Source organism: Coptis chinensis, chromosome 8 (genome assembly GCF_015680905.1).
Source record: "Coptis chinensis isolate HL-2020 chromosome 8, ASM1568090v1, whole genome shotgun sequence".
NCBI lineage: Eukaryota > Viridiplantae > Streptophyta > Magnoliopsida > Ranunculales > Ranunculaceae > Coptis > Coptis chinensis.
In genome coordinates, this window is record NC_141463.1 from 79,067,078 (window position 1) to 79,092,761 (window position 25,684).

The following is a 25,684-nucleotide window of genomic DNA, read 5'->3' on the forward strand; positions in this document are numbered from 1 at the left end:
CTGATTTTGAAGTCATTTTCACTATACACCATCGATTTGTCATAGTACTTCAACTTGTCGTAGTACTTGTAAAAAAGAGTACCATGCAAACACAACACCATCGATTTGTCGTAGTACTTCAACTTGTCCAACCTTTAATTAAGTTTGTTTGTTTCCCGCTTTTCCATAACACAAAATAACAAAAGATTGATTAAGAATGAAAACTGAAGTCAGACCTCATTTACCTGTGCTTCAAGCTTCGTCATTTACCTGTGTTGGTTGTGGAAATGAAACAAGGCAATTCTTTCTCTAGAGTGACGGCGGCAGGAAGGAAGGATAGGGCATACATAGTTTGTTTGAAGAATAAGATCCAATAGATCCCAGTGTTAGGGCATAAAGGAGCATACTCTTTGGGATTGGCTTATTTTGCCATGTCACAACTTAGAAAATACAATGGTAACCACTGGATGGAGGCCCTATGGGCCCCACACCATTGTGTTTTATTAGATAGAAGATATAGATATATAGATATAGATTTTAAAAACATGGGCATAAAGCAAAAAAAATTTGTTTTAAAACCAAGAGGAAAGTCTCTACAGCCACTAGGGTTTCTGTATATATAGTGGTCCTTGCCGTTGCGCTTGTCGTATTTACTTTGAGGCCCAAAAATAATAAACAGGCTTAAAAGTCCAAGACCCAGTAAATTCTAACACAAGCCCGGCCCATAAAGGCCCAATATGTGATCAAGTGAACGTTGCTCTCCATACCGTTGGTAAATAAACTAAACAGTCATGGAAGTTTTATCCAAACTCTATCTTCAACAAACTTTGATGTGTCCTAGATTCTAAACAGAAAGTATCAATCTTTTTTCTGTTATAATGGCTTCTCTACTCAACACTGTATCTTCCTTAAACTTTTCTAACAGAGAACTTCACCATTTGCACAACTCTTCACTTGTAAAACCACCATCTCTTTCTTTCTCCAGTAAGTACTATATTTTACTCTCTTTCTCTCTTTTTATATCATTCTTTTCTAACAGTGAGATTTTTTGGTTTGGTTTTGTAGGGAGGAAGTTTGTGATCAGAGCAGCAGAAACTGATACTAATGAAGGTTGGGCTCTATTTTTTAGCAGTTGGAATTTTTAGTGTTTTAGTTTATTGATGAGTAGAAGTATGAGTTTGGAGTGATGGGGTGATTCTAATATGGCAGTTAAAGCTGAAGTACCAAATGTAGCACCTTCTGCAAGTGGTTCAAATGTAAACCAACTTCTTGGGATTAAAGGAGCTGCACAAGAAACAGTGAGTTCTTAATACTTCTTTCCATCTCTTAAATTGTAATGTGATGTAATTTTTAGTAATAGTAACTGATCTAATTTTTTTTTTTTTTTTTTCACCATGTGTTCCTTATGCAATAAAGTATGTGACTTGAATTGTGAAGTAGAAGGGTTAGTCTTTTAGGCTGCAAAGGGGATTGTGGAAAAACTGGTTATAAAGTTATTTCGAAACCTCTTTGTGGTTAACAAATTAAGGGGAAGAAAAGGTTGCAAATGAAAAATGGGATTTTTGATTGATATCTTGTGTTCGAGACTGGAGATTAAATTTGATTGTGGATAGGAATCATAATTTTTTGAAGGTATTTAGACATTATTTTATTGAATGGAATTATTTCGAGAAATGGGTTGCATTGGGTGGTTAGGGGGAGGGAGCATTGTTATGCATTCTTACTTCAACTAAATAATGGCATCAGCTCCATAATGTGGATGTAGTAAGTAAAAGTCTGAAGTATCCAGTCAAGTCGTCTTGGCACATCAAGGGAATCATTCGATCCCAAACCTTAAAATCAGGTTTTGTTGTATCATTTTACTAAATTGATGTGAAATAGCACTGTCTCATTAATGTGAACTAGTGTGGTTCTTTTTTTTGGAAAAGAATATTTACCAAATCACTTCATTGCTTTATTAAATGGAGTGTGCAGTATCAATTAAGTTGGGGAAAGACCTTACAATAAACTATAAGAAATCCATTTTTACAATTGGAAAGTACATAAATGAACTAAAAAGTACTTGTGTGGTGTTCTGAAGGTTTTGTCTGTGATTTATATGGCTCTAAGAACACTCTAGCAATCTCGAGTTCACATTATCCTGCACATTGGCGTTATATCATGCACTACTAGCGTACTAAGAGATAAATTTCAAATTTAGAGAAGCCTTGGAATGAAAAAGTGGGCAATCCTGAGCCAAATCCTGTTCTCAGAAAACAAAAAGGGTCCAGAAAGCAAGAATACCTAAATAATGATAAATAATGGATAGGTGTAGAGATCTTAGCAACCTAAAGCCACCCTAGTGGGCACCGCTCACGACCTCAAGTCGAGCTTTAGCGCTTTCAAAGCTTAAACGCCCACAAAGCGCACACTCCATTTTTGGAATTTGTGAACTTCAACAAGTCAGTGCGTTTAGTATATTTTGGGATGCCTTCTTGACATTTTTTATCATTGTTTTTTTTTTCCTTTGTTTCATTAATAAGGAAATGATGCAACATGTCAGTAGACCCCAGCCTTGGGTAGTAGTCTAGGCTCTAGATTTTATTATAGGGTCAGACTAAGTAACAAATGTTCATTCTATAATCTCAGTACACGTCACCTCATAAAGCAATTTTTATGTTTTTCACCATAATACACAATAATTGATATTACAGATTCATCAACTTTTTTTGTGTGGAATACAATAATAAAAACAACTTTAAAAGAAGTATATATCATTCACACATGTGACAAAAACCCATAAATAGCCATCATGTGGGCGCTCTCAAGACGCTTTTAATAGTGGAGATTTTTCATTTTAGGTGTTCTACGCTCACGCTCCAGTATTCTGCTCTCGCTCCTGCTTTGCGTTTTGGTTACTTAGGTAGAGACTCAATGGAATATGTCTGAACAAATAATAGTTTTCACCTAGGATAATCTAATTACATGTTTTTAAGCTGGCTGAAAAGCTTCTGTTTTTACTAAGCCATGCCTGCTGGATGCATTTTTTGGTTTCTTGCACAATCATTTGATACAAGAGATACTATTATAAAATTAAGCAAGTAAAGAGCAAGCATACGAGTAGATGCTGAATGTTTGCTTTTTATCCACAGAATAAATGGAAGATCCGCCTCCAACTTATGAAGCCTGTCACTTGGCCTCCTTTGGTCTGGGGAGTGGTTTGCGGAGCTGCTGCTTCTGGTACCCTTTTTCTATTTTCTACTGTTTCCTTGGAAATGCAAAATTGAGGAACATTCCCCTTCTTCTGCATATATGTCAGTACTATTGCGCTAGTTCTGTTACTTTATGATACTGTTTTAAGTGAGGACCTAGGATGACACATGTCTTCATCCTTGCATTACATTTAAACCTTTGTGTGTACAAGTGCTTTACTGAATTAAAAATCTTGTCTTACTTGATGCTGTCACATCATGTTATTCCTTAATTGTTCTGATTATTTAAGACGTTGTAGAGTTAAGATTATACACATACGTAGCTGTACTAAACCTTGATCACACTACTTCATTTTTTCCCCCGGATGAAGTATTGTAGCAGATTTGTCAGGATGAAGTACCAATGATACTAGTATGGCAGAGAGTTACTACTCCGTTGTGTCTGAACAATGAGATGCCTAGTTTTGCTTGATTTATCTTGTTCCTGTTTGGTACCCTGAAAATTCTACTCTGTGAACTTTTTATCACCGGTTGCATTGCTTCAACATCACATCCATTTTTATTGCAGGAAATTTCCACTGGAGTGTCGAAGATGTTGCAAAGTCAATTGTTTGTATGATGATGTCTGGCCCTTTTCTAACTGGCTACACACAGGTAATCGTCGATGTTCATGTGGTGCTCAGTTTCATTTTTTTTCAAGAGTACTATTTAAGCTTTGCTGTGAGTGGATTGAATACACAATTGTTTCACTAATGTAGACCATCAATGATTGGTATGACCGGGACATCGATGCAATCAACGAACCTTACCGTCCAATTCCTTCAGGAGCAATATCTGAGAACGAGGTGTGTCAGTTTAGCTGTTCAGCTTGATTCTTCATTGACAATTTAAAATACTCGTTTTATCTAATATGTGAGAAGGATAGGAATTCTGGTGTTCAAGTAACACTTTGACGATTTCATCTTACATCATGCAAATTAATTAAGCTTAGGGTGCCTTTTGTACTTCCCTTGTATGCCATGTTTTCATCAGAATTGTTAGTTGTTTCCAGTTTTACCAGGGTTGTTTATCCATTTACTAGTTATTGAATGGATCATCTTTGGTTATGCATGTCAAAGGAATTGGATATTACCGCAAGAAACTTAACTAGTTGTGTTTTTTCTCATTTCGGAGGTTTATAAATTTAAAAATGGTTGACAAAACCTGCCTTTCAGGTGATTACCCAAGTATGGGTGTTGCTCTTAGGAGGCCTGGGCTTGGCTGGTTTGTTGGATGTTTGGGTAGGTTTCATAAATGGGCGATCCTTTTGCTCACTGTTTTATTATGTTCATCTGAACTCCTGTGTTTTTGGCTCGTGTTTAGGCAGGACACAGTTTTCCTACAGTTTTTTACCTCGCTCTCGGTGGATCCTTGCTTTCATACATATATTCTGCTCCACCATTGAAGGTTTAGGCATTTCTATCTCTCTCATGCTAGGAAAACCTCTACGTTTCCTTACTTATTGAAGTAACCGAAGAACTTATGCTCGATGTGTTTTATATATACCTGCAGCTCAAACAGAACGGATGGGTTGGAAATTTTGCTTTAGGAGCAAGCTACATCAGTTTGCCCTGGTACGGTTTCTTCCATTCTACTTGGCTTTCGAAATTCTTTTAAGTCTCACCCCCTCGGGCCCCTCCGACACACCCGACACACACACACATTAATTGAATCCTGCATACCAGCATATAATTAAAAGAAAAATCAAGACCCCACATAGGATCCTAATTATACAAATGTGAAATGCACTAATGATACTATCTAATGACTTTTCCTATACCATCATTTGACAGGTGGGCTGGCCAATCTTTATTTGGGACCCTTACTCCTGATGTAGTTGTGCTTACACTTTTGTATAGCATAGCTGGGGTCAGCATTACTTTAAACTTTTTAAGGAACTTTGGCTCTGTGACATGAGTATACTTTTATTATTGATGTAATACGATATTTGGTTATGTCAGCTTGGAATCGCCATCATTAATGACTTCAAAAGTATTGAAGGAGATAGGGCAATGGGCTTGCAGGTCTTTTGTTCTCCATCTATCTACTTTATGTGAAAGTCTTGTTATTTTTGAAATGGTCAGGTTTTTCCTCAGAACTTACCTGAACTCTTTCTTATGGCTATTTAAACAGTCACTTCCGGTAGCTTTTGGGGTTGATGCTGCTAAATGGATTTGTGTTGGTGCAATCGACATAACCCAGTTATCTGTTGCAGGTAAGCTAATCTTGTTTCTTGATAGCTATTTAGGTTTTAGGGTCTACGTGAAAATTCCTTTTTCTTGTTAAGCAATAAGAGCATATGTTTGACACAAAATGGCGACCTTGGAGAATAAACTTTTGAAGCTTCATGCAGTGGTTCTTTTATTTTTTTCTATTATTACGAGTGTTATTTGCACTGATACTTGTACTGACGATTTCAATGAGATGAAACTTGATGGATCTAACACAATAGCTTACCTCAAGGGAACATTATAATAAGTTTAAAAGGGTGGGAGGGTGTTTATAATGTGCTACCAGACACGCATAAGTGTGGGAGGGTTTATACTATATAATGTAACAGCCACAACGGGGGTCAGTGCTTTCGTTTATAAAATTTTAAATTTGCTATTCTCTTGACACGACCAGAGGCCGTCATGTGTTAAATTTGTGCTATCGGCAGACTATGGAGCTAGCCAACTATAAAAACAAACAGATTAACAACAACACATGGATTTGGCATAGTGAGCTGAAAGACCAATTTCTCTTATTCGATCTTTTACTAAAGATAAATTCCCAATAAATGAGAGGCCCGGCTGCCTTTTTGATAGCTTTTACAGGGCATCTTCCTAATTCTCAATTATTAATCTCAGACTGATTTAATTGTATTCAGTAACTTTTTGTCGCATATGTGTTGCAACCGACATTTTTTAGAACTACTACTAGTGAAATCTTCCTCGGAAATCGGAATCCTTCTTCTCCTTACCTATCTAAAGTAATAAATACATGATGTGCAACTGCAACAAGTACATGAATTTCCTGTCGATACTTCTATTGGTTCCAATATGATAATCCTTATTCATATTTCCTTGTGGTTGTTGCAGCCTATCTTCTTGCCTCTGGTAAACAATATTATGCCTTGGCCCTACTGGGTTTGATAATTCCACAAGTTGTTTTCCAGGTAAATTGAATGTTTGAAACAAGTACAATTCCACATGGATAATATACTATAGTGTTTTTATGTTGAAGAACAGTTCTTTCAAAAATCATTTATCTTAGTTTATACTGTTGTTACTCTGTTGCTGTCACAGTTTCAATACTTCTTGAAAGATCCATTCAAATATGACGTCAAGTATCAGGTATTTCCATTCAATTCATGATTTTGTGTTTAGGTCAGGATTCCACTTTGCCTTAAATTTAGTACTGAAACAGTGACAGTATGACAGTCAGGGTTTCATTGATGGATGCACCCATTGCAGTGTTTTTGTATACTTTCTATATTCTTAAAACCGCTGGGCAGATTAGCGTCGAATAGGGTTCTGGATGAACATTGACCATGAATTCCAATAAAATGTTTTGGCCATTTATCCATTTGAATGCAAGTACTTTAGAAGAATATGGACACGGCTGGGCACAGGACTTAGCACTCCATATAACGGTTAAACTAAATAACATTTGAGATTCACATATACCAGCAACCCAATGTTTTTAAAATTATACTAGTATTCATAGGCGTGATATGACCACATGTAAGGCAGAGGCTGAACAAAGTTGAGCTAACTTGGCCACTTCTCGATATGGCCGATTAGTATGGTTTGTAGCATATTTCTTGAACACTCTTCTTATAAGCCCTGACTATCCAAGCATTTAGGTTTCTCATTTGGTTTAGCGTAGCAGTATAACTTTTTGGGTTCCTGTGCACAAGATCCTTCGTTTGTACGTAGATGAATGAAGTATTAGAAGAAACATCATTGGCGTAAAACAAGCAGCAGGACTGCATCAGGGTGGTGGGCTGGGGAGCCCAAATAATTAGAGATCGAACTTGAGAAGTAGACATTTGTTGTGCTACTGTATATTAATTCTCTAGGTCTTCTGAGTAAATACACAAGTAGGCATGAACATCGCTTTTCGTCTAACATTTGTGTGGGTGAGGTCGTGAGGATCACAAGCATTCGATAAATACATTAACAGAATGTTGGGGTCTTTCAACCTCTGTAAGAACAGCATTTTGTCTTGAAGCATGAGAACGATGGTAATCAGTTCAATTTTGCAGGCTAGCGCACAGCCGTTTCTTGTACTGGGAATATTGGTGACAGCTTTAGCAACAAGCCACTGATATCTTCCTTACTCCTTACAACTTTCGCCAGACAGAGGTTAAGATCATGACAAACCGTTGGGAAGCGACCTTGCGTATTTGGTTTAATCACCCTTGGGTCAAGAAGTGCATCTCACGCGAGCCCTGAACCATAGAGATGTACAAGCTCAGGCTCAGGTAATTGTATTTTGTAGAGTGGCATATGAAGATTGAGTTGTATATTGCATCTGTCTATCAGTCTTCTGCAATTTTCTAAAACGTGTGTTGGTAGCTGTGTAATCCCAGTTATTTTCATTAGATGGGAATTTTGTCTCTTTTTTTTCCTTTATATATTTTCAGTTATTTTTATATTAAAGAAGGAATCCCATTAAAAAATCTTGAAATTGGGCTCTAGACACTTTCTTTAGTGTGCTTTTTGTCTAGAGAAAGACCAGATGTCAAATTTCAGTTTTTATGGAGGAAAAACAAAAAAAAAGTTTGCTATATCCTATAAACTTAAGAAATTTGCCTATGTGTTATACGCAATTTTCTGATTAAAGAATACGAGTCTAACCTTTTGTTTACAACACAAGGGTTATGTATCTACAGCGTAGTAGTTACCAATATGCTATTTGTAAACTGAGAAAACACCAATGCACAAGCGTAAGGAATGTGGAGAAAGGCCTTGACCTTTGTTCCCTGGGCAAGTGTCCGTACACTCCCCAATATTTTCCTCACACATCATCTCGGACTCGGAATCGCCAAATTTCCCATGAAGAGGACAAGTCGGACTGAACATTAAAGTGTACGCCGACCGTGATAGATTCAGAACAAATCCAGAGTCATGACGAAGTATAATATTTCTCACAAATTCACTGGGATAGTACCTATACATCTCCAACTCTGAATAGTTAGTACTGTTCCAAACTCAATTACAATTGTACCTCTTGGTCTCTCTATAAGTAGGGCCCCAATATCAGGAAGCAAAACAAGAGCAAACATGGAAAATCACTACAAGTTCAGCATCATCTTCTTCCTCTGCCTTACGTCCTTCCTATCTCATGCCCTTCCTCTGTGTGCACAATCGCCTTCAGACAATGGTTCTAGGGCAGCTTCTCATGGCATATCTGCAGTATTTGCTTTCGGTGACTCAACTCTAGACCCCGGTAACAATGACTACGTCCCTACCCTCTTCAGAGGTGATCACCTTCCTTATGGTCGTGACTTACCCTCCCATGCAGCTTCTGGTCGGTTCTCCAATGGCAAACTCGTGATGGATTTCTTGGTAGTGGATTTAGGTCTTAAAAATCTTTTACCTGCTTACCTTGACCCGAGTGTTACAGATCAAGAATTGCTCACCGGTGTTAGTTTCGCATCTGCTGGTACTGGGTTAGACGATTTAACTGCAACAATATCCAATGTACTACCAATGTGGACGCAATTGCAGTACTTTCAAAGAGCTTCCGCTACGATCCGGAGGGCTGTTGGTCCTGTGCAACAACGTCACATTGTGAATAATGCATTGTTTGCAATTGGTGCTGGTACTAATGATTTGTTGTTGAACTTTTACACCATACCAACAAGGAGAGCTCAATATCCATCCGTGTCTGATTACCATGATTTCTTGCTTGGCCGCTTGGAACAGCTGTTGCGCCAGCTTCACTTCATGGGAGCGCGAAAATTTTCAGTCTCTGGTCTTCCACCAATTGGATGCCTTCCATTACAATCCACACTTGGCAGTTTTGTACCAATCACTCACCTTCCACGCGAATGTGTGGAGCAACAAAATCTTGATTCTCAGGCATACAATGCAAAGCTTCAAGGTATGCTCTCTAGATTGCAACGTCAACTTCGTGGGATGAAAGCTGTGTACTTCGACATCTATAACCCGGTAATGGACATGCTTCGTAACCCTTCCAAGTATGGTTTCGAAGAAACAACAAGAGGCTGTTGCGGTACTGGATTCATTGAGATGGGAGGCGTATGCAACACCTTAAGTGCTACTTGTCCTGATGCATCCAAGTTTGTGTTTTGGGATGCAATTCATCCAACTCAAGCCACTTATCAGATACTCGCCAAAACTTTCCATGACACTGTGCTCCCGCGTCTTGTCAATTAGATTTTAGGTGTAGAGTGCCGGAATATATGGTTAGTTAAGCATTATTGTTTTAGCATATAGACAATTTAGGATTGTTATTACTTTGTTTTAAGTCAAGAGTACGTTCATGTTTTCTGAGTTGTTTTTTAGGAATTTTACTCAATTGTTATTGCAATCCATAACACATAATTGTGAAGACAGTTCATATATGATTTAGTTCATAATTTTTTTATGTTTTTCCAGAGTCTGGCAATAATGTACCGTGATCTTATTATAGTGCTGCTCTAGTGTTGAAAATTGAAAATTGAAAATTGAAAATTGAAAATTATTTCTATTTGGTCTAACCGTCTAAGAGTGCTGTTTTCAGACAGAAATATGATCGTCTCAGCTCTTACACACGGCGATATTGGCACTTGGAAAAGCATCAATATTGAAAAACCACCTTGTTTTGGCTATCGTGATTCTACCTGGAATTTTTTAAAAATTTAGAACGAAAACAGGAATTTGGGAATAATTTCAAAACAAGCTGATTTTTCGCTATAATGATCTCCAAGGCACCAATCTTCGAAACTGACTATATTTTCCAAAGATTTTAAGAACGAAAACAGGAATTACACATTTCATCCACGCGAAGTATCATTATTACACGAACACGAATTAATTAATAAGGCAAAAGAATCAGTAGTGTCTCTGGGTAGTCATCAACCCCGATTCCTTGTGGTGCATCACCCCCTATACTTGCTGCTGATTTCCCCAGTTTACAATCGTGGTCTGTGTCCTTATTTTTATCAGTTCTATGTTGTTGTTGTTCTTCCTTCTTCATTTGCTCTCCTTCCATTCATGGTTACATACATAAAACAAAGATTCAATCAAAACTTAGCTGGAAGTTGGAACAAAATTCTGTAACAAATTAATAAAAAGGAACAATTTGCTGAAAGAAATATAGTGAGACTGAACCTTTAACTACAATTCTTTGGTTTTTGTCTTCTGCAATGTCACCATGGACAAAGATCTCAGTCTTCCTCTGCTGCTCCTGTCCTGAAGCCATATTATTTCTCTCTCTACTCAACAAAAGGGTTGAGGTAGTAAGTGTTAGTAATGTACTTAACTAGTTGTGCAAGCTAGTGACAGAAGATATGTATATATACAGCCAATACAGGGTAATATGTTGATATGCATGAGATGTAGATGATGATTGATGAGTGACACGTAGTGGTATTACACTATTACTAACCAAGAGAACGACATGGGAGCAGTTTTTCATGGACGACGCGATTACAATAATGTTTGGAACTTAGCTATCTTCACCTATCGAGTACGTGCCTTTAATTTGTTGAACTTGAATTGTCGATTTATGAGTTATATTATGAAAACTCACACCTAGAAGCTTCCGGATCAAACGCTGTAAATCCTAAGCGGCGCCCATGCTTAGATGCTAGCTAGATGCCAGTAATTTTATATATTCCAGGTGGTGTATCGAAATTCTTATAACATTGCTCCAGTTTCATTCATCCACAAACCTGAGAAATAAAGTTTTTCCTCGTAGAGGTTACACTGCTCTAGGCCTTCGTGTTGCACCCATTGAGCCAACTTAAAACTTGAAAGTTAACTACTTTGGTAGTTTTCCTACATAGAATTGAATTAAAACTATTACACAAAACAACAATACTATCCACTGCAACTCTATGCTGCCAATCTGTGGTCGTAATCCTTCTCTCTATTTTCTGAATCACCTCCCATAGTTGTTTTCCAAAATGAGGCTCTTTTTTTTGCAGGCAAGTAGGGATTTTATATTAAAAAGAATAAAAGAAAAACACAAATGGTTTAGGGACTATGCTTAGCACCCCAAAAAACATGCTGTGTGTTGCCTCCCATTAGGCAAAAATCCCAACAGGCACAACGTAACACTAGAACTAAAATTACAGAGCCAAGCCTAACGTCCTATAGAGATGGATTCAACTACTGTTACAAGCCTAAACAGGTATCAGACCTAGAAAGATAGACATTCTAACCCGAAGTCCACCATCTCTACTCGGAATGATTCCTGTAAGCATTTTGCTTCTCGATATTGTTTATGTTGTATCTCAACCTTCTATTTGCCTGATCCGAGTAGTCATTAGAAATTCCATAGTTAATCAAGGATCTCTGGTTGTTTCGATCTAATCCCAAACTCTATATAGCACCCCGTGTTTTATTCCTTATATTTTCCTAATAATAATAATAATAAAGATAATAATAATAGATAATAGATAAAATAATATAGGATAACTATCAGCTTACAGATAAATGCCCGTAAGTAATAGATAAGGGTTGTCCTTGTTTTTCGAGTTTTTCTCCGCGTAGAGTTTTTAAGGAAAAACAAATGAGTTTTAGGCGAAAAAAGCGGGATTTTTCCGAAAAGAAGAAAAAGTTTTTTCTTGTAGGCGGATGATAATCGGAGAGCTTGCGGTGAGTAGATATTTTAAAGTTTTTAGATTTCTCGTTTATTGTAGATTTTATGATACGAGGAAAAAAGAAAATATACGATTTTTACTGTTCAGACTGTTCTATTCAGTGTTATATTCTATTTACTGATAACTACGTTTATATGTGCGTTTATGGTTTGAAGAAACTCTGTCTCCGGTGTCTCCTGAAACCTTGTCCCGACTTCGTGATAGCAAGCGAGTGCTCAAACGAAATCGCCCTACTTTTAATAAATAGATTGGTAGGTCAGCGAGTTGGTGGAAGCTTCTTGTGGTTCATGGCGACTAAAGCCCACATAATAAATCGTCTATAAACCGTTGAACCGATATATATATTTTTTGGTTGATTCATGATGATGGGTGGTTATTGTGAAGTGTTGGGCATGCAATTGATGTTTAGAAATTCGGTCGTGACATTTTGGTATCGAGCTTAGATTAGCCTAGATGTGGAAGGTCTAGGTGATCCTTGGAATGTGGTGATTGGGTGTGTTTGAGTTTAAGATGTTTGGAGTACTAATAGAAGTCCGTTTGTTTTAAAGGCGATGGCCGAGATGACAATGACGTTCGGGAATGCTTGGGAAGTAATACCATATCTGGCGATTTGGGATCAATATTAACTCAGTTGGTGCAAACTATTCAGAGGGGTCAACATGCTAATCTAGGAGATCATTTTGCTAGGAGAAACAAGGATTTTGTTACTTTAGGAGGCCAGAAGTTCAAGGGAGAGAAAGGGGCCATTGATGCTGAGAAATGGGTTACTATGTGTGAGTCCGTGTTTGCTAAGATGCAACTCACTGAGGTGCAGAAGCAGGAGTTGGCTTCTCACCAGTTAGAGGGGTCAGCTTTATTTTGGTGGAGGTCTATCAAGGATAATGTGGATGTGGAAACTATATATGACTTGGAAGGATTTCCAGGTAAGATTTGAGGGAAGGTTTGTTCCTAATGCTGTTAAGGAGAAATTAACTGAGGAATTCTTTAATCTGACCCAAGGAGGGAAAACTGCTATTCAGAATGCGTGACTAAGTTCAATGAACTATCGAGGTATGCTCCTTATCTAGTGGATACCCAAGTAAAGAAGAACCGGTTCATCCGTGGACTAGAGCCATGTCTATCGAAGTTATTTGATACCCTTTGATTCGAAAACTTTCGATCGCGTTAGATTTGGCATTAAGATATGAACAATTGGATAATAAATCCGAGATGATAAGATTAAAGAGAATGCCCCAAAACAAGCCGCCTTTACACCTTATTTCTAGTCACCACGCCAAGGCAGAAAAAGTCGACATCACCTATATAATAGGCAAACCAATAAGCATGTGAATAAGGACGCGAGAGTGCTTCGCTAAAGAGATTTGATGGTAATTGTTTGAACTGCGGGGAGGTTGGACATACTATTCAAGATGTTCTAAACCCAATGAACTAGTAGGCAAGTGTTATAAATGTGGACAGCTGGGACACTATGCTAAGAACTGCACTGGTTAATGTTAGGTATGTTTGAATTTGTTGTTTGCTAGTTTCCTTTATTGGTACTTAGCATGTAAGAATTTATCGTATGATTATGAAAATAAAATGTTGGTGGTTTTCACGGTTAGCTCTTATGAAATTTATAATTGAAATTGTTCAGCATGTTATAGTGTTGTTTTCCTAACGGAGTTTTCTATTTTAAATAAGTATTGGCTAAAGAAGAAATTGTTATTTTAAAATTTCATATTTGAGTAATTTGGAATGTACCCAAGGAATAAGGAAAACCCTTTTGATAAAGGTTGGAGTTGAAAGTTTTTATATATTGTCCAAGTTATGTATATCGTTGGTATGTGATCCAATATACATAACATCTCTCTGTATGCATCGTTGGAGTTTGATCCAATGTATACATGTACATCGTTGGAGTGTGATCCAGTGTGCATACCATACATCGTTGGTGTTTGATCCTATGTGATGGTAGAGAGTTAGTATGCATCGTTGGTGTGTGATGGTAGAGAGTTAGTATACTTGCATATCGTTGGTGTGTGAGCCAGTATGCATGCCTCACATTGTAGGTGTTTGATCCTATGTGATGGTGGACATAGTGTAGGCCGTTGATAATATGAATCAGTCTATACGTTTTATATTTTTATTTTCGAACATGTGGTGTTTGTGAGACACTGAGAGAAATGTTGATATATGTGTAAACACTAAGGTGATGGATGAAACATATGAGTTTTTAAACAAATAGTTTTGATAGGGAAGATCGTTAAAAAGGAAATTATAATATGTTTTTTTTTAAACGCCTTGGATTAGTTGGGAAATACTAAGAGTGGAACTAACTGCCTCAGTGTGAGAGGAACTACATTGCCTTCTTAGTATGATTTAACTCGAAGAATATGGGTTTTGCTAAATTGAGAAATAATGAGTTTGCTTAAGTGTTGGCAATTGAAAAAATTAATTACGTTTATTCTTTGGAGTTGTGTATGCTAGCGTATACACGTATTTCTTGGGGTCAATACGTATATAGACAAACTTTCAAAGTATGTGATTTGAATATTAGTATGTCTATCTATACGATATTGTATATGTGTATTCCTTTTAAGGTGTGTATACTTGCGTATACACGTATGCCTCATTTTAATTGTTTGACGTACTGGTTGTTTGGTTAATCTACACTCTACCTTGAATCTCGGGACGAGATCCTTTTAAGGTGTGTATATTATAACACACCGTATTTTATTTCTTATATTTTCCTAATAATAATAATAATAAAGATAATAATAATAGATAATAGATAAAATAATATAGGATAACTATCAGCTTACGGATAAATGCCCGTAAGTAATAGATAAGGGTTGTCATTGTTTTTCGGGAGTTTTCTCACGTAGAGTTTTTGGGAAAAACACAGCGAGAGTTTTAGACAGAAAAACGGGATTTTTCTGAAAGAAGAAAAGGAAGTTTTTCTTGTAGCTGGCTGATAATCGGAGAGCCCTGCAGGTGAGTAGATATTTTAAAGTTTTTAGATTTCTCGTTTATTGTAGATTTTATGATACGAGGAAAAAAGAAAATATACGATTTTTACTGTTCAGACTGTTCTATTCAATGCTATATTCTATTTACTGATAACTGCGTTTATATGTGCGTTTATGGTTTGAAGAAACTCTGTCTCCGGTGTCTCCGGAAACCTTGTCCCGACTCGTGATAGCAAGCGAGTGCTCAAACGAAATCAGGCCTACTGTAAATAGATTGGTAGGTCGCGAGTTGGTGGAAGCTTCTGCGCGGTTCATGGCGGCTAAAGCCCACATAATAAATCGTCTATAAACTGTTGAACTGGGATATATATATTTTTTGGTTGATTCATGATGATGGGTGGTTATTGTGAAGTGTTGGGCATGCAATTGATGTTTAGAAATTCGGGCTGTGACACTCTAGCCTTCAAGAATTAACTTGCTCTCTCCGGTTCGTACATTAAATCAGAAATGTCCAAAGCTCTGCCCGAAAACCGAAACTTCACCACAGTTGCTTTCGTCAAAACTATCAGAAGCTGAATTGACATACAAACAGTACGTCTGCAATTGAAAGAACCATCTTAAAATCAATCAGCTTCTAAATCCCAATTTGCATAAACTAATGGTACAAGAGAGTTCGCACCCCAATTTCCAAAATGAGGCTTGAGCATTCCTTCTTTGGAGCTGTCATCAGTGCTCTGCTGCCAATAAACCTACTTGCATTCTCGAGTATGTTTTCTCCATCCTAATTGCAGCTGCAACTAATCTTCAATTCCATCCCAGTTCCTGATGATAGTAGCAATGTAAGACACCTTTCTATAATGATCATATGCAAAACTAAAATTAGCTGTCAGCCATCCAGGTGGTGGTGAGCACCACTCAGTGTCTAGCTCCCTATTCTCATGTACATTAGGTTCTATGTCATAAGCCATGCTTCTAGTAATGTCTAGCCATTCCTGCCATGTTGCATAGGTTCTATGCAGTATCTCCTCATGACTTGGATTTTTCTGTTTCATCACACAATCATTTCTACTCCACCAAATATGATAGAGTAGAGCACATACATAAGTTAAAGCATTGACATCCTGTTCTAGATCTTTGTTCATGAAGAACATTGCTCCATTTGAGGTTGCTGAAATATTAAGCTAGTTCTTCCATGCCATTGCATAAATTAATTTCCAATTAGGATTTCCCCCACTAGATGGAAAATTAGGGGGAGCCTAGTGGGGGAATCCTAATTGGCTCATCTATTAGGGGGTAACACTAGTTCACCCATTAATTTACAATCCTAATAGGAGTTTGGCGTTGTACCCTTAGGGACTTTTCTGTGTGCGGAGCTGATTTGATTGATTTCTTAAAAATCAAACTAGAATAGGACCGTACGACATATCTTGTCCTCATTGCAGTTTGGTAGTTGTTCTTATGAGTGACATCTCATTCTGTTCGCTAGCTGTTCCTCTTTAAGTGAAATAGCGATTAGCGAATTGAAGTCGATCTGATTGTCAATCATATGTATAAGACTGTATTATCACTATAACAATCCTTCTTGTTCCTTTTACTTCAATTTTCAGTAGGGGTGTTCAAGTGCTGAATCTAAACATGTTTAATTTCTCAACCTAGCAAACTGGTTCTGGCTGCTGATTGATACAAGTGTTTGGTTGTAAAATCTGGTTTGTGTGGTGAATCTGGTGTGTCATATGTATTTATAGCAATTAAATTTAACGAGAATTTGCTGATCAACCTCGATAAGTTGTTTTTTTTTTTATTGGCAAGCCTGTTTTAAACGAGATAAGTAACTCATTGGTACGGGTATCGTTGGCAAGCCTGTTTTAAACGAGATAAGTAACTCATTGGTAACTCATTGGTACCACCCAGAGGTTTTACTTCGGTAGTTGGCACCTGCAAACGATAGAAAATTGGCTCGATAAGTTGCTATATACTTAGTGACAAACTAAAGGCAGCTATCTTACTATTTAGAACCGAATTCTTCAACAACTTTGATCAGGGTAAACTGAATCACTGAATTCGGTGCTTCATGTCCATTGTAGATTTATGTAACCTTTTATCCCTTTAATTTGCGCTTCTTCAAATATATATATATATATATATATATATATATATATATATATATATATATATATATATATATAATATATATATATATAAACAACAACAACAATAATATGATATCAAGATTGAATTCATCCTTTTTTCATACATCACAAAAAGAAACTTTCTATTCTTTTTTCACTACATGTCTACATTGTAATAAACAGGGCTAGCTAGCCTTCTCATCAGTACAATACGTAGCTTAGAGGACAAAACCCGACAGCAAGGCTGCACCCTTTGGGCTGCCTACGTACTTTGGAGAACGAACCCCGACAGCAAGGATCAAGCATAACGTAGTTCTTTACATCACAAAATATCCTCTTTTGAACTTGATTTTCTGCTTCATAAGTCGTCAGCCTTGGACATAATAGAAAACCTACTCGGTCTGGATTGAAACGCTTCTCTTCTTCTTCTTGGTGTTTTGTTTCGACGAGATGCCTTTAAGGTTCTATTTACCAACACCTTTTCCGCAGATAATATTTGAGTACTTGTTCCACCCGAAGAAGAGTTGGTACTTGATTCTGCTGCGCCTATTTCTTCTTGACTTTTCTTTTCTGCTTGAATTTTCTTATGAAGCCTACACCTGAACGCACCTGCATGTGTCGATGGAGAACACATGCAAGTACTCTTTTGAACAGGTGATACTTCAACACCTGATCTGTTTATGCTTGGAGAAGTCGAAGGTGATGGTGATGACGACCTATAGTGATTACTAACACCAGAGGGAGGTCGCATCGGTAAAGTTGAACTTGATCGTTGTTGAAAACTTCTACTAGGTAATGAAAAAAGACCACTTGTCGCCATTAATTGATTGTTAAAGAACTGTAGGAATTATTGAAGGTTTAGGGAGATTGGGGGAGGTTTTTTTAGAAGCAAGAAGTAAGGGTAATGGTTTCTGAATTTGTCTTGGCATCGGAGTTTGTTTTATAGGCAGTGGAGGCGGTGGAGCAAAGCCTATTTGGAATTGTATTCGGACTTAAGGAGGGAGTTGGAGTTCTACTAGAATTTCCCATAATTTCGTGACCATCAAGTATCAGTCTGAATTGAACGTGGAAACAACCAAAACATATAGTTATTATTGTTTTCCTGGTTATTTCTATACGGGCTTGAGTTTATGGGCCGAATGAGTTGTGTACTCATTACTCTGTTTTGTTTCTTTACCTTGTTAAAAACAAATAGTATTAGACACACATAATTTTTAATTTTGCTTTTGTAATAACATAAATCCTCATATAGTTAATATGGATTGCAAAACTACATTGGTAGTCCAACCAAAGAACGAAATTTTCATATCCAGAGTGCATGAGCCAGATTAGAGGAAAAAAGAGAGAACTCTTTGAGAAACAATGGCCTTACAGAACCCTTATCTATTGTAAAAGGGTGTGCAAGTCGTCCCTCACACCTCTTTTTTGCGGATGATATCTTCATCTTTCTAAAAGGTGACTTAATTAAGAAGCTTAGAAAATGTTGCTAAACTTCTTGAGGCTTACCAAATTTCTTTTTGTCAAGTTTTGAACAAACAGAAAAGCATTATTGCATTGATTACGTCACTAAAGATGATTACAGGGTCTGGGACTCCCGAGTTGCAAGGAAGACAGGGGCGGCTCAAGATAATCGGGGGCCCTAAGCAAAGTTCGAATAGGGAATCTTCTATGATTAATATATACTAATAAAAATTGTTACATTTTTTTTTTTTTTTTCTCGAACATCTTATTGATTTGTTTACGTTATTTCATATGATCCCAACTTTTTTTCTTTTTGTCTTTCTTGAATAGTCTTCACACAAACTTGAAACTTCAATTGATTTATTTAACAACAAATTGCAAATAGAGAGAGAATGTAGAATAATTATATACCAAATAAAACAAATATAGAAAGAAAGAGAGATTATAGGAAAAAACCATAAAAGGCAAAAATATGATATAAGTAAGATTGAATTGTTGGCGTTATATATACTTGATTATTTGTTATAGGGTGATGAAGAACTTTAATAAATTATGGAAGCGTGCTACTTTTTGTTGGAGGAGGCTTAGGACCGAAAGAGTTTAAGTGTTTAACACTATTTTAACAAATAAAAATTGTTACATCTTTTTAATTTTTTTTTCTCACAACATCTTATTGATTTGCATACATTATTTCATATGATCTTTTTTTTTTTCTTGAATAGTCTTAGCACAAAGTTGAAACTTTAATAGATTTATTTAACAAAGAAATTGCAAATAGAGAGAGAGAATGTAGAATAATTTTACACCAAATAAAACAAATATAGAAAGAAAAAAAGAGATTATAGGAATAAATCATAGAAGACAAAAAAATGATATAGGTAAGATTGAATTGTTAGTGTTATACTTAATTATTTGTTATGGGGTGATGAAGAACTTTAATTAGTTATGGAGGTGTGCTATTTTCTGTTGGAGAAAGCGAGGGAACCAAAGTATTTTAAGTTTAACACTACTTTAACAAATAAAAATTGTTACATCTTTTTTATTTTTTTTCTCACAACATATTATTGATTTGTTTACGTTATTTCATATGATCCAAACTTTATCTTTTTTTCTTTCTTGAATAGTCTTCGCACAAATTTGAAACTTCAATAGATTTATTTAACAAAGAATTGCAAATAGAGAGAGAATGCAGAATAATTTTACACCAAATAAAACAAATATAGAAAAAAAAAAAGATTATAGAGAAAAATCATAGAAGACAAAAAAATGATATAGGTAAGATTGAATTGTTAGTGTTATACTTAATTATTTGTTATGGGGTGATGAAGAATTTTAATTAGTTATGGAAGTGTGCTATTTTATGTTGGAGAAAGCGAGAGAACCAAAGTAGTTTAAGTATTTAACACTACTTTAACAAATAAAAATTGTTAGATCTTTTTTATTTTTTTTCTCACAACATATTATTGATTTGTTTACGTTATTTCATATGATCCAAACTTTATCTTTTTTCTTTCTTGAATAGTCTTCGCACAAATTTGAAACTTCAATATATTTATTTAACAAAGAATTGCGAATATAGAGAGAGAGAATGCAAAATAATTCTACACCAAATAAAACAAATATTGAGAGAGAGAGAGAGAGAGCAGCGAGATTATAGAGAAAAATCATATAGAAGGCAAAAAAATGATATAGATATAAGTTGAAGATTGTTGTTGGCGATATATACTTGATTATTTGTCATGGGGTGATGACGAACTTTAATTAGTTATGGAGGTGTGCTATTTTTTGTTAGAGAAGGCGAGAGAACTGAAGGAGTTTAAGTGTTTAACACTACTTTAACATGATTTTATGGTTTCAATTTGCCAATATAAAAACGTTCATCCAACAGTTAAAAATAAATGAAAAACAATAGTGGCAATAGTGGGCAATGACTGGATTATATTATAGGGGGGCCCTTGGGCTACGGGGCCCTAAGCGGAGGCCTACTTTGCTATATGGTTGAGCCGGCCCTGAAGGAAGATTCACTATTTATTCAGTTTTTGAGGAGGTAAGAAGGAAATAAAGGCCTAAGGTGCACTAGTACAACAAAGTTTAAAATTTTCTTAGTTTTCTTTCTCTGCCTTACGCCGTAATGCTTATTTCGATGTAGCCTTCAAATTGATGTACCCGTGAAAAAATACATTCATGCTTTCACTTCTTTGAGTACTTGATATTCCCGCCCAAAAAATATTTTTTACAAACACAAGAAACCAACGACGACTCTCCTTAAACAAACCATCTAACCATATATTTTCCTTAAGATCATATTTCTCAATAAACTTGTTCCATCTTCCTTCAAATTCGGTGGTTGTTAAGGAATTATTATAAATAGCTTGTTGCATTGCAAACTTAATTGACTCTTACTTCTTATGAGCCCGTAATTTTATAGGTAACTTTTTCATGATGTGTCATATACACCATCTATGGCGTGCATTCAGAAACACAATTTCTATAGCATTTTGCATGGCTTTGTTCTGGTATGTAATTATTGCATTAGGAGCACGACCACCCACACAACCAAGCCAAGTCTGAAAAACCCAAGAAAAAGTTTTAGTGTCTTCACACGATATTAAAGCACAACCCAACAAGATTGACTGACCGTGATGATTCACACCCACAAAAGGAGCAAACGGCATGTCATACTTATTAGTTAAGTAAGTTGTGTCAAACGTGATCACATCACCGAACTCCTCATATGCTGCACTACTCCTTGCGTCTGCCCAAAATAAATTCTTTATTCTACCATTGTCATTTAAATCCATTAGGAAGTAGAAGTTAGAATTAATTATCTTCTTGCATTTTTGCAAAGTAGTTATGAATAGGAAATGCATTCTCCTATTGCTCGGCAAATTGTTTCAATGTAGTCTTCGAATTGACGTACCCATGAAAAAATGCATTCATACTCTCACTTCTTTGAGTACTTGACATTCCTACCCAAAAAAATATTTGTAGAGACGCAGGAACTCAACGATGACTCTCCTTATACAAACCATCTAACCATCTATTTTCTTTAAGATCATATTTCTCCATAAACTTAATTGTTCCATCTTCCTTCAAATTCGGTGGTTGTTAAGGAATTATAAACAGCTTGTTGCATTGCAAACTTAATTGACTCGTACTTCTTATGAGCCCGTAATTTTTTAGGTAACATTTTCATGATGTGCCATATACACCACCTATGGCGTGCATTCGGAAACACAATTTCTATAGCATTTTCATGGCTTTGTCCTGGTATGTAATTATTGCATTAGAGCCACGACCATCCATACAACCAAGCCAAAGTCTGAAAACCCAAGAAAAAGCATTGGTGTCTTCACGCTGATATTAAAGCACAACCCAACAAGATTGATTTGACCGTGATGATTCACACCCACAAAAGGAGCAAACGACATGTCATACTTATTAGTTAAGTAAGTTGTGTCGAGCGATCACATCACCGAACTCTTCATATATCTTTGCTCTGCTCCTTGCATCGATCGTACAAAATAAATTCCTTATTCTACCATTGTCATCTAGATCCATGGAAGTAGAAGTTAGAATTATCTACTTGCATTTTTGCAAAGTAGTTCTGAACAGCTAGAGCATCCCCTAGGGTTGGTCATCGAGCTACCCGAGTCGAGTATTGCCATGCTCAAGCTCGACTTGCACCTTTAGTAAGCAAGCTTAAGCTCGACTTGAACTCGACTCTGAGCTTAATATGGAGATCAAGCTCGAATTGTCCAATTGTACTAATAGCTCGAGCTCGACTCGACTCATTTTGCACTACGAGCTCGAGCTCAAACTCGAGTTAAGCTCATTTATTACTCGTCTAAACTCAAACTCGAGCTTAAACTCAAAAAAAAATGTCACAGAGACATCAAACATGACTCAACATCAAATTTACTTAAGAGTCTACTCTGGAACAAAAAAAAAAAAAAAAACCTGCAAGACTGCATATAACATTCCATTGCTATTCAATTTAAGTTCATAGTGTCATATAATAGTAATACTATAATCCACAATCCAGTACCTATTACATTCCAAAATCCAAAAGACTTTAATACCAAAAACAAGTCAGACTATGTCAATCTATGACTTTATCATCCAAAGACTTTTATGAACCAAAACAAAAGTCAGACTATATCAATCTATGATGCAGCTTTGAGTCTTTGACAACTGCAACATCTTGCTTTGAATATGTGCACATTGATCTTTGGCTTTGCCTTCTAAGGTGTCGACATGCAAGCAAAACTCCAGTCACTAGAACACAAAAAAAAAACATGTAATTGTACTCTGTACACAAGGCTCCCTCACTTGAACACAAAAAAGAACCTGCAACAGTACACAAAGTGTTAGGTGCTTAGGTGTAAATGATATATAGCCTAAAAAGAGATGGTAAGTGGCGGCAATACCATATTACTATAGAACTGACAAAGAAACAACCTCCCATTTTCATCCTTAAGTAGATTATAAAGTCAAAGGGAGGCTCACTTACAATCATTCCCAAAACTTACATTCATTCCCAAACCTTCTTGCAAGAGTTAATCATCATTATTCTCTTCCTCTACCTACAAAGTAAATTAAACGCCCAATTTTATATCACAAGATCAATATTACAAAAGCATTATAACACATCAATTTAAACAGAAAAAATCAATTAAGCACTTACATTGAACAACTCTTCAATCCCACTATCACCGCGCAACCAATCTCCGCCGCAAAGCAAATCTTCAACTGCATCAGCCTTTAATGAGCTACGATACTGATCAAGAACCCTACCACCAGCACTAAAAGCTGATTCCAAAGCAATAGTGGTAACCGGAATAGAGAGTATGTCCCTAGCCAGTTTTGAAAGGTGTCGAAACTTAAGAGTATTTGCTTTCCACCAAGTTAAAGCATCAAAATCATCATCCTCTTCTCTAGGTAAGTAAATGCTTTCTTCTAGGTATATGTCAACTCAGATTTGTTTGGCTGAACCATATCCAATTTCCTCGCCCACGTATCAAACTCATTCCTACTCTTAGTTTTCACCTTTGAAGCACCGACTCCACTACCACTAGCTACACTACTAGCATTTCTTTCTGCATATTTTGAAACATAATCATTAAACAAGTCGTACAAAGCATCTTTAACCTCATCTTTATATTTCTGAAGTTTATCGGGTGCATAAATCTTAGAAAAACATAAATTAATCAATACCATCTTATACTGAGGATCTAAAACTGCTGCAAGTGCCATTAACAGGTTGCACTCTCCCCAATATTTGTCGAACTTATCCTTCAACTCCTTAGTCATGCTCCTAATATACTCTCTCTCATCAAATATCATGTCATTCAACAATTAATTTATTTTCCAAATTTCAGGGAGAAACTGATTTGAAGTAGGATAGGAAGTTCCAGAAAAAATAAGTGTGACTTCATAAAAAATCTCTAAGAACTTGCACACCTCTTCAGCTCGCTCCCAATCCTCATCAGATAGTAACCAAACATAGTTGGTTTCTCTATCTTGGTACCTCACAAACACATATTTGAACTCAATAGTAGTTGCTAACATAGCATAAGTAGAATTCCAGCGAGTAGAAACATCCAAAGGCAAGCTTTTAGAGGTTGCAATTGGCAGATGCAATTGCTTGACAATTTCATTAAACTTGTGAAGTTGTGAAGGAGTCAAAGTGACATACTTGACACTCTCCCGCACATTTATAATCACTCCTGCAATCTCCTTCAACCCATCTTGCACCATGAGGTTCAAAATATGGGCACAACACCGAACATGAAATATCTTACCACTAAAAAACAGGTTCTCATTGGATGCAAAAATAGTTTTCAAACTACTTATAGCTTTGTCATTTGAAGATGCATTGTCTAGGGCGATTATTGAAATCTTAGTTTCGAGTCCCCACTCAATAAGACACTCATGAATTGCATCTGTAATGGCAACACCAGTATGGGGAGGGGGCAAACGACAAAAGTTCAAGATACGCTTTTGTAACTTCCAATCAGAGTCCATGTAGTGTCCAGTGAGGCACATGTACCCCACTGTTTGATTTGAGGTCCACAAGTCTGAAGTTAGACTAACTCTATCAACACTAGCTAACTTTAACTTCAACTTAGCTTTTTCACAACCATAAACTCTTATGCATTCCTACCTAATAGCTTTGCATTTCACTACCTCAAATCATGGGTTAAGCATTTTACAAAGCAACAAAAAACACTCATGTTCAACCATTCTAAAAGGGTACTCATGCACCATAATTATCTTAGCAATTACTTCTTTTATCATGTCTTTATCAAACTTGTAAGTACTTAAATAACTACCGCTATCAGCACCAAAATGTAATAGATGTTGCTGACCCTTACCAGAGATGCTAGTCTTTCGAGGTATACAAGTAAGTCGGTGCCTAAGAAGGCTACTCGTAGACCCCCTAGTAACCATAAGTTCTGTAAAACAGTGGCTGGATTTCCCTTTCTTAATCCCACCCACTATTACTTCAGTAAAATATTTCCAAGCTTTTGACGTCTTCGTTGGTGCCTTCCTCTTTCGTGTCGTCATGGCTTCGTTAGGAGGCTGATCACCTATAGGTGGAACAATGCTATTTTCAGCTTGGGCAGTCACACTACCATCAGTTAACGAAGTTATGGTTGGTTGTTACGTAGAGTTGGAAGCTATTTGTTGTGACATATCTGTAAAATAACGTTAAAAATTAAGGACAAATCTAACATGTAAGTGAAATGCAACCACTAAAAATCAGCTTATATAAGTAGCATATTAGCATTTCAACAATCGCCACTATAACCATTATATGATCAGATCCACCAATAAAAACGCACCAAGTTCTAAAACTAAAAAAAATACAATTCCTAAACCAATATAGAAACATTTCATAACAAACCCAAAACACCCAGCAGAGAAAAAAAAAATACACGGTTTCCATTTCAAATTAAAGTAAAATAGTTCTTTTACCTGAAAACATAAGTTCCAAACAATAAAATAAAACCCCATCTGGCAAAATCAATAAGTAGTACTACTGAAATGAAGAAAACATACGCAAACCAAACAGATCTTAAACCAAAAAACAAAGTAGGAAAGGAAATACCT

At 36.4% G+C, this 25,684-nt stretch overlaps 3 protein-coding genes across 3 annotated transcripts; 2 read left to right on the plus strand and 1 right to left on the minus strand.

Annotated features, from left to right (window-relative positions):
* The first annotated feature begins 733 nt into the window (after positions 1-733).
* LOC147483303 (chlorophyll synthase, chloroplastic-like) lies at positions 734-7,906 on the plus strand. The gene is made up of 15 exons (XM_086576554.1): positions 734-963; positions 1,045-1,089; positions 1,189-1,277; positions 3,111-3,198; positions 3,739-3,824; positions 3,929-4,015; positions 4,385-4,450; positions 4,533-4,616; positions 4,722-4,783; positions 5,003-5,078; positions 5,171-5,233; positions 5,343-5,424; positions 6,290-6,366; positions 6,497-6,544; positions 7,459-7,906. Exons 1-15 carry the CDS (start codon positions 858-860, stop codon positions 7,519-7,521), a joined length of 1,122 nt encoding a protein of 373 aa, XP_086432680.1. The 5' UTR covers positions 734-857; the 3' UTR covers positions 7,522-7,906.
* A 434-nt stretch (positions 7,907-8,340) lies between these two features.
* Positions 8,341-9,809, plus strand: LOC147483304 (GDSL esterase/lipase At2g40250-like). Its single transcript, XM_086576555.1, has one exon. It carries the CDS (start codon positions 8,480-8,482, stop codon positions 9,596-9,598), a length of 1,119 nt encoding a protein of 372 aa, XP_086432681.1. The 5' UTR covers positions 8,341-8,479; the 3' UTR covers positions 9,599-9,809.
* A 13,318-nt stretch (positions 9,810-23,127) lies between these two features.
* LOC147483305 (zinc finger BED domain-containing protein RICESLEEPER 2-like) lies at positions 23,128-24,616 on the minus strand. Its single transcript, XM_086579530.1, has 4 exons — positions 24,032-24,616; positions 23,564-23,758; positions 23,256-23,450; positions 23,128-23,154 (listed from the first exon to the last, which is right to left on the minus strand). The coding sequence occupies exons 1-4, from the start codon at positions 24,614-24,616 to the stop codon at positions 23,128-23,130; spliced, it is 1,002 nt and encodes a 333-aa protein (XP_086435656.1).
* Positions 24,617-25,684: the final 1,068 nt, after the last annotated feature.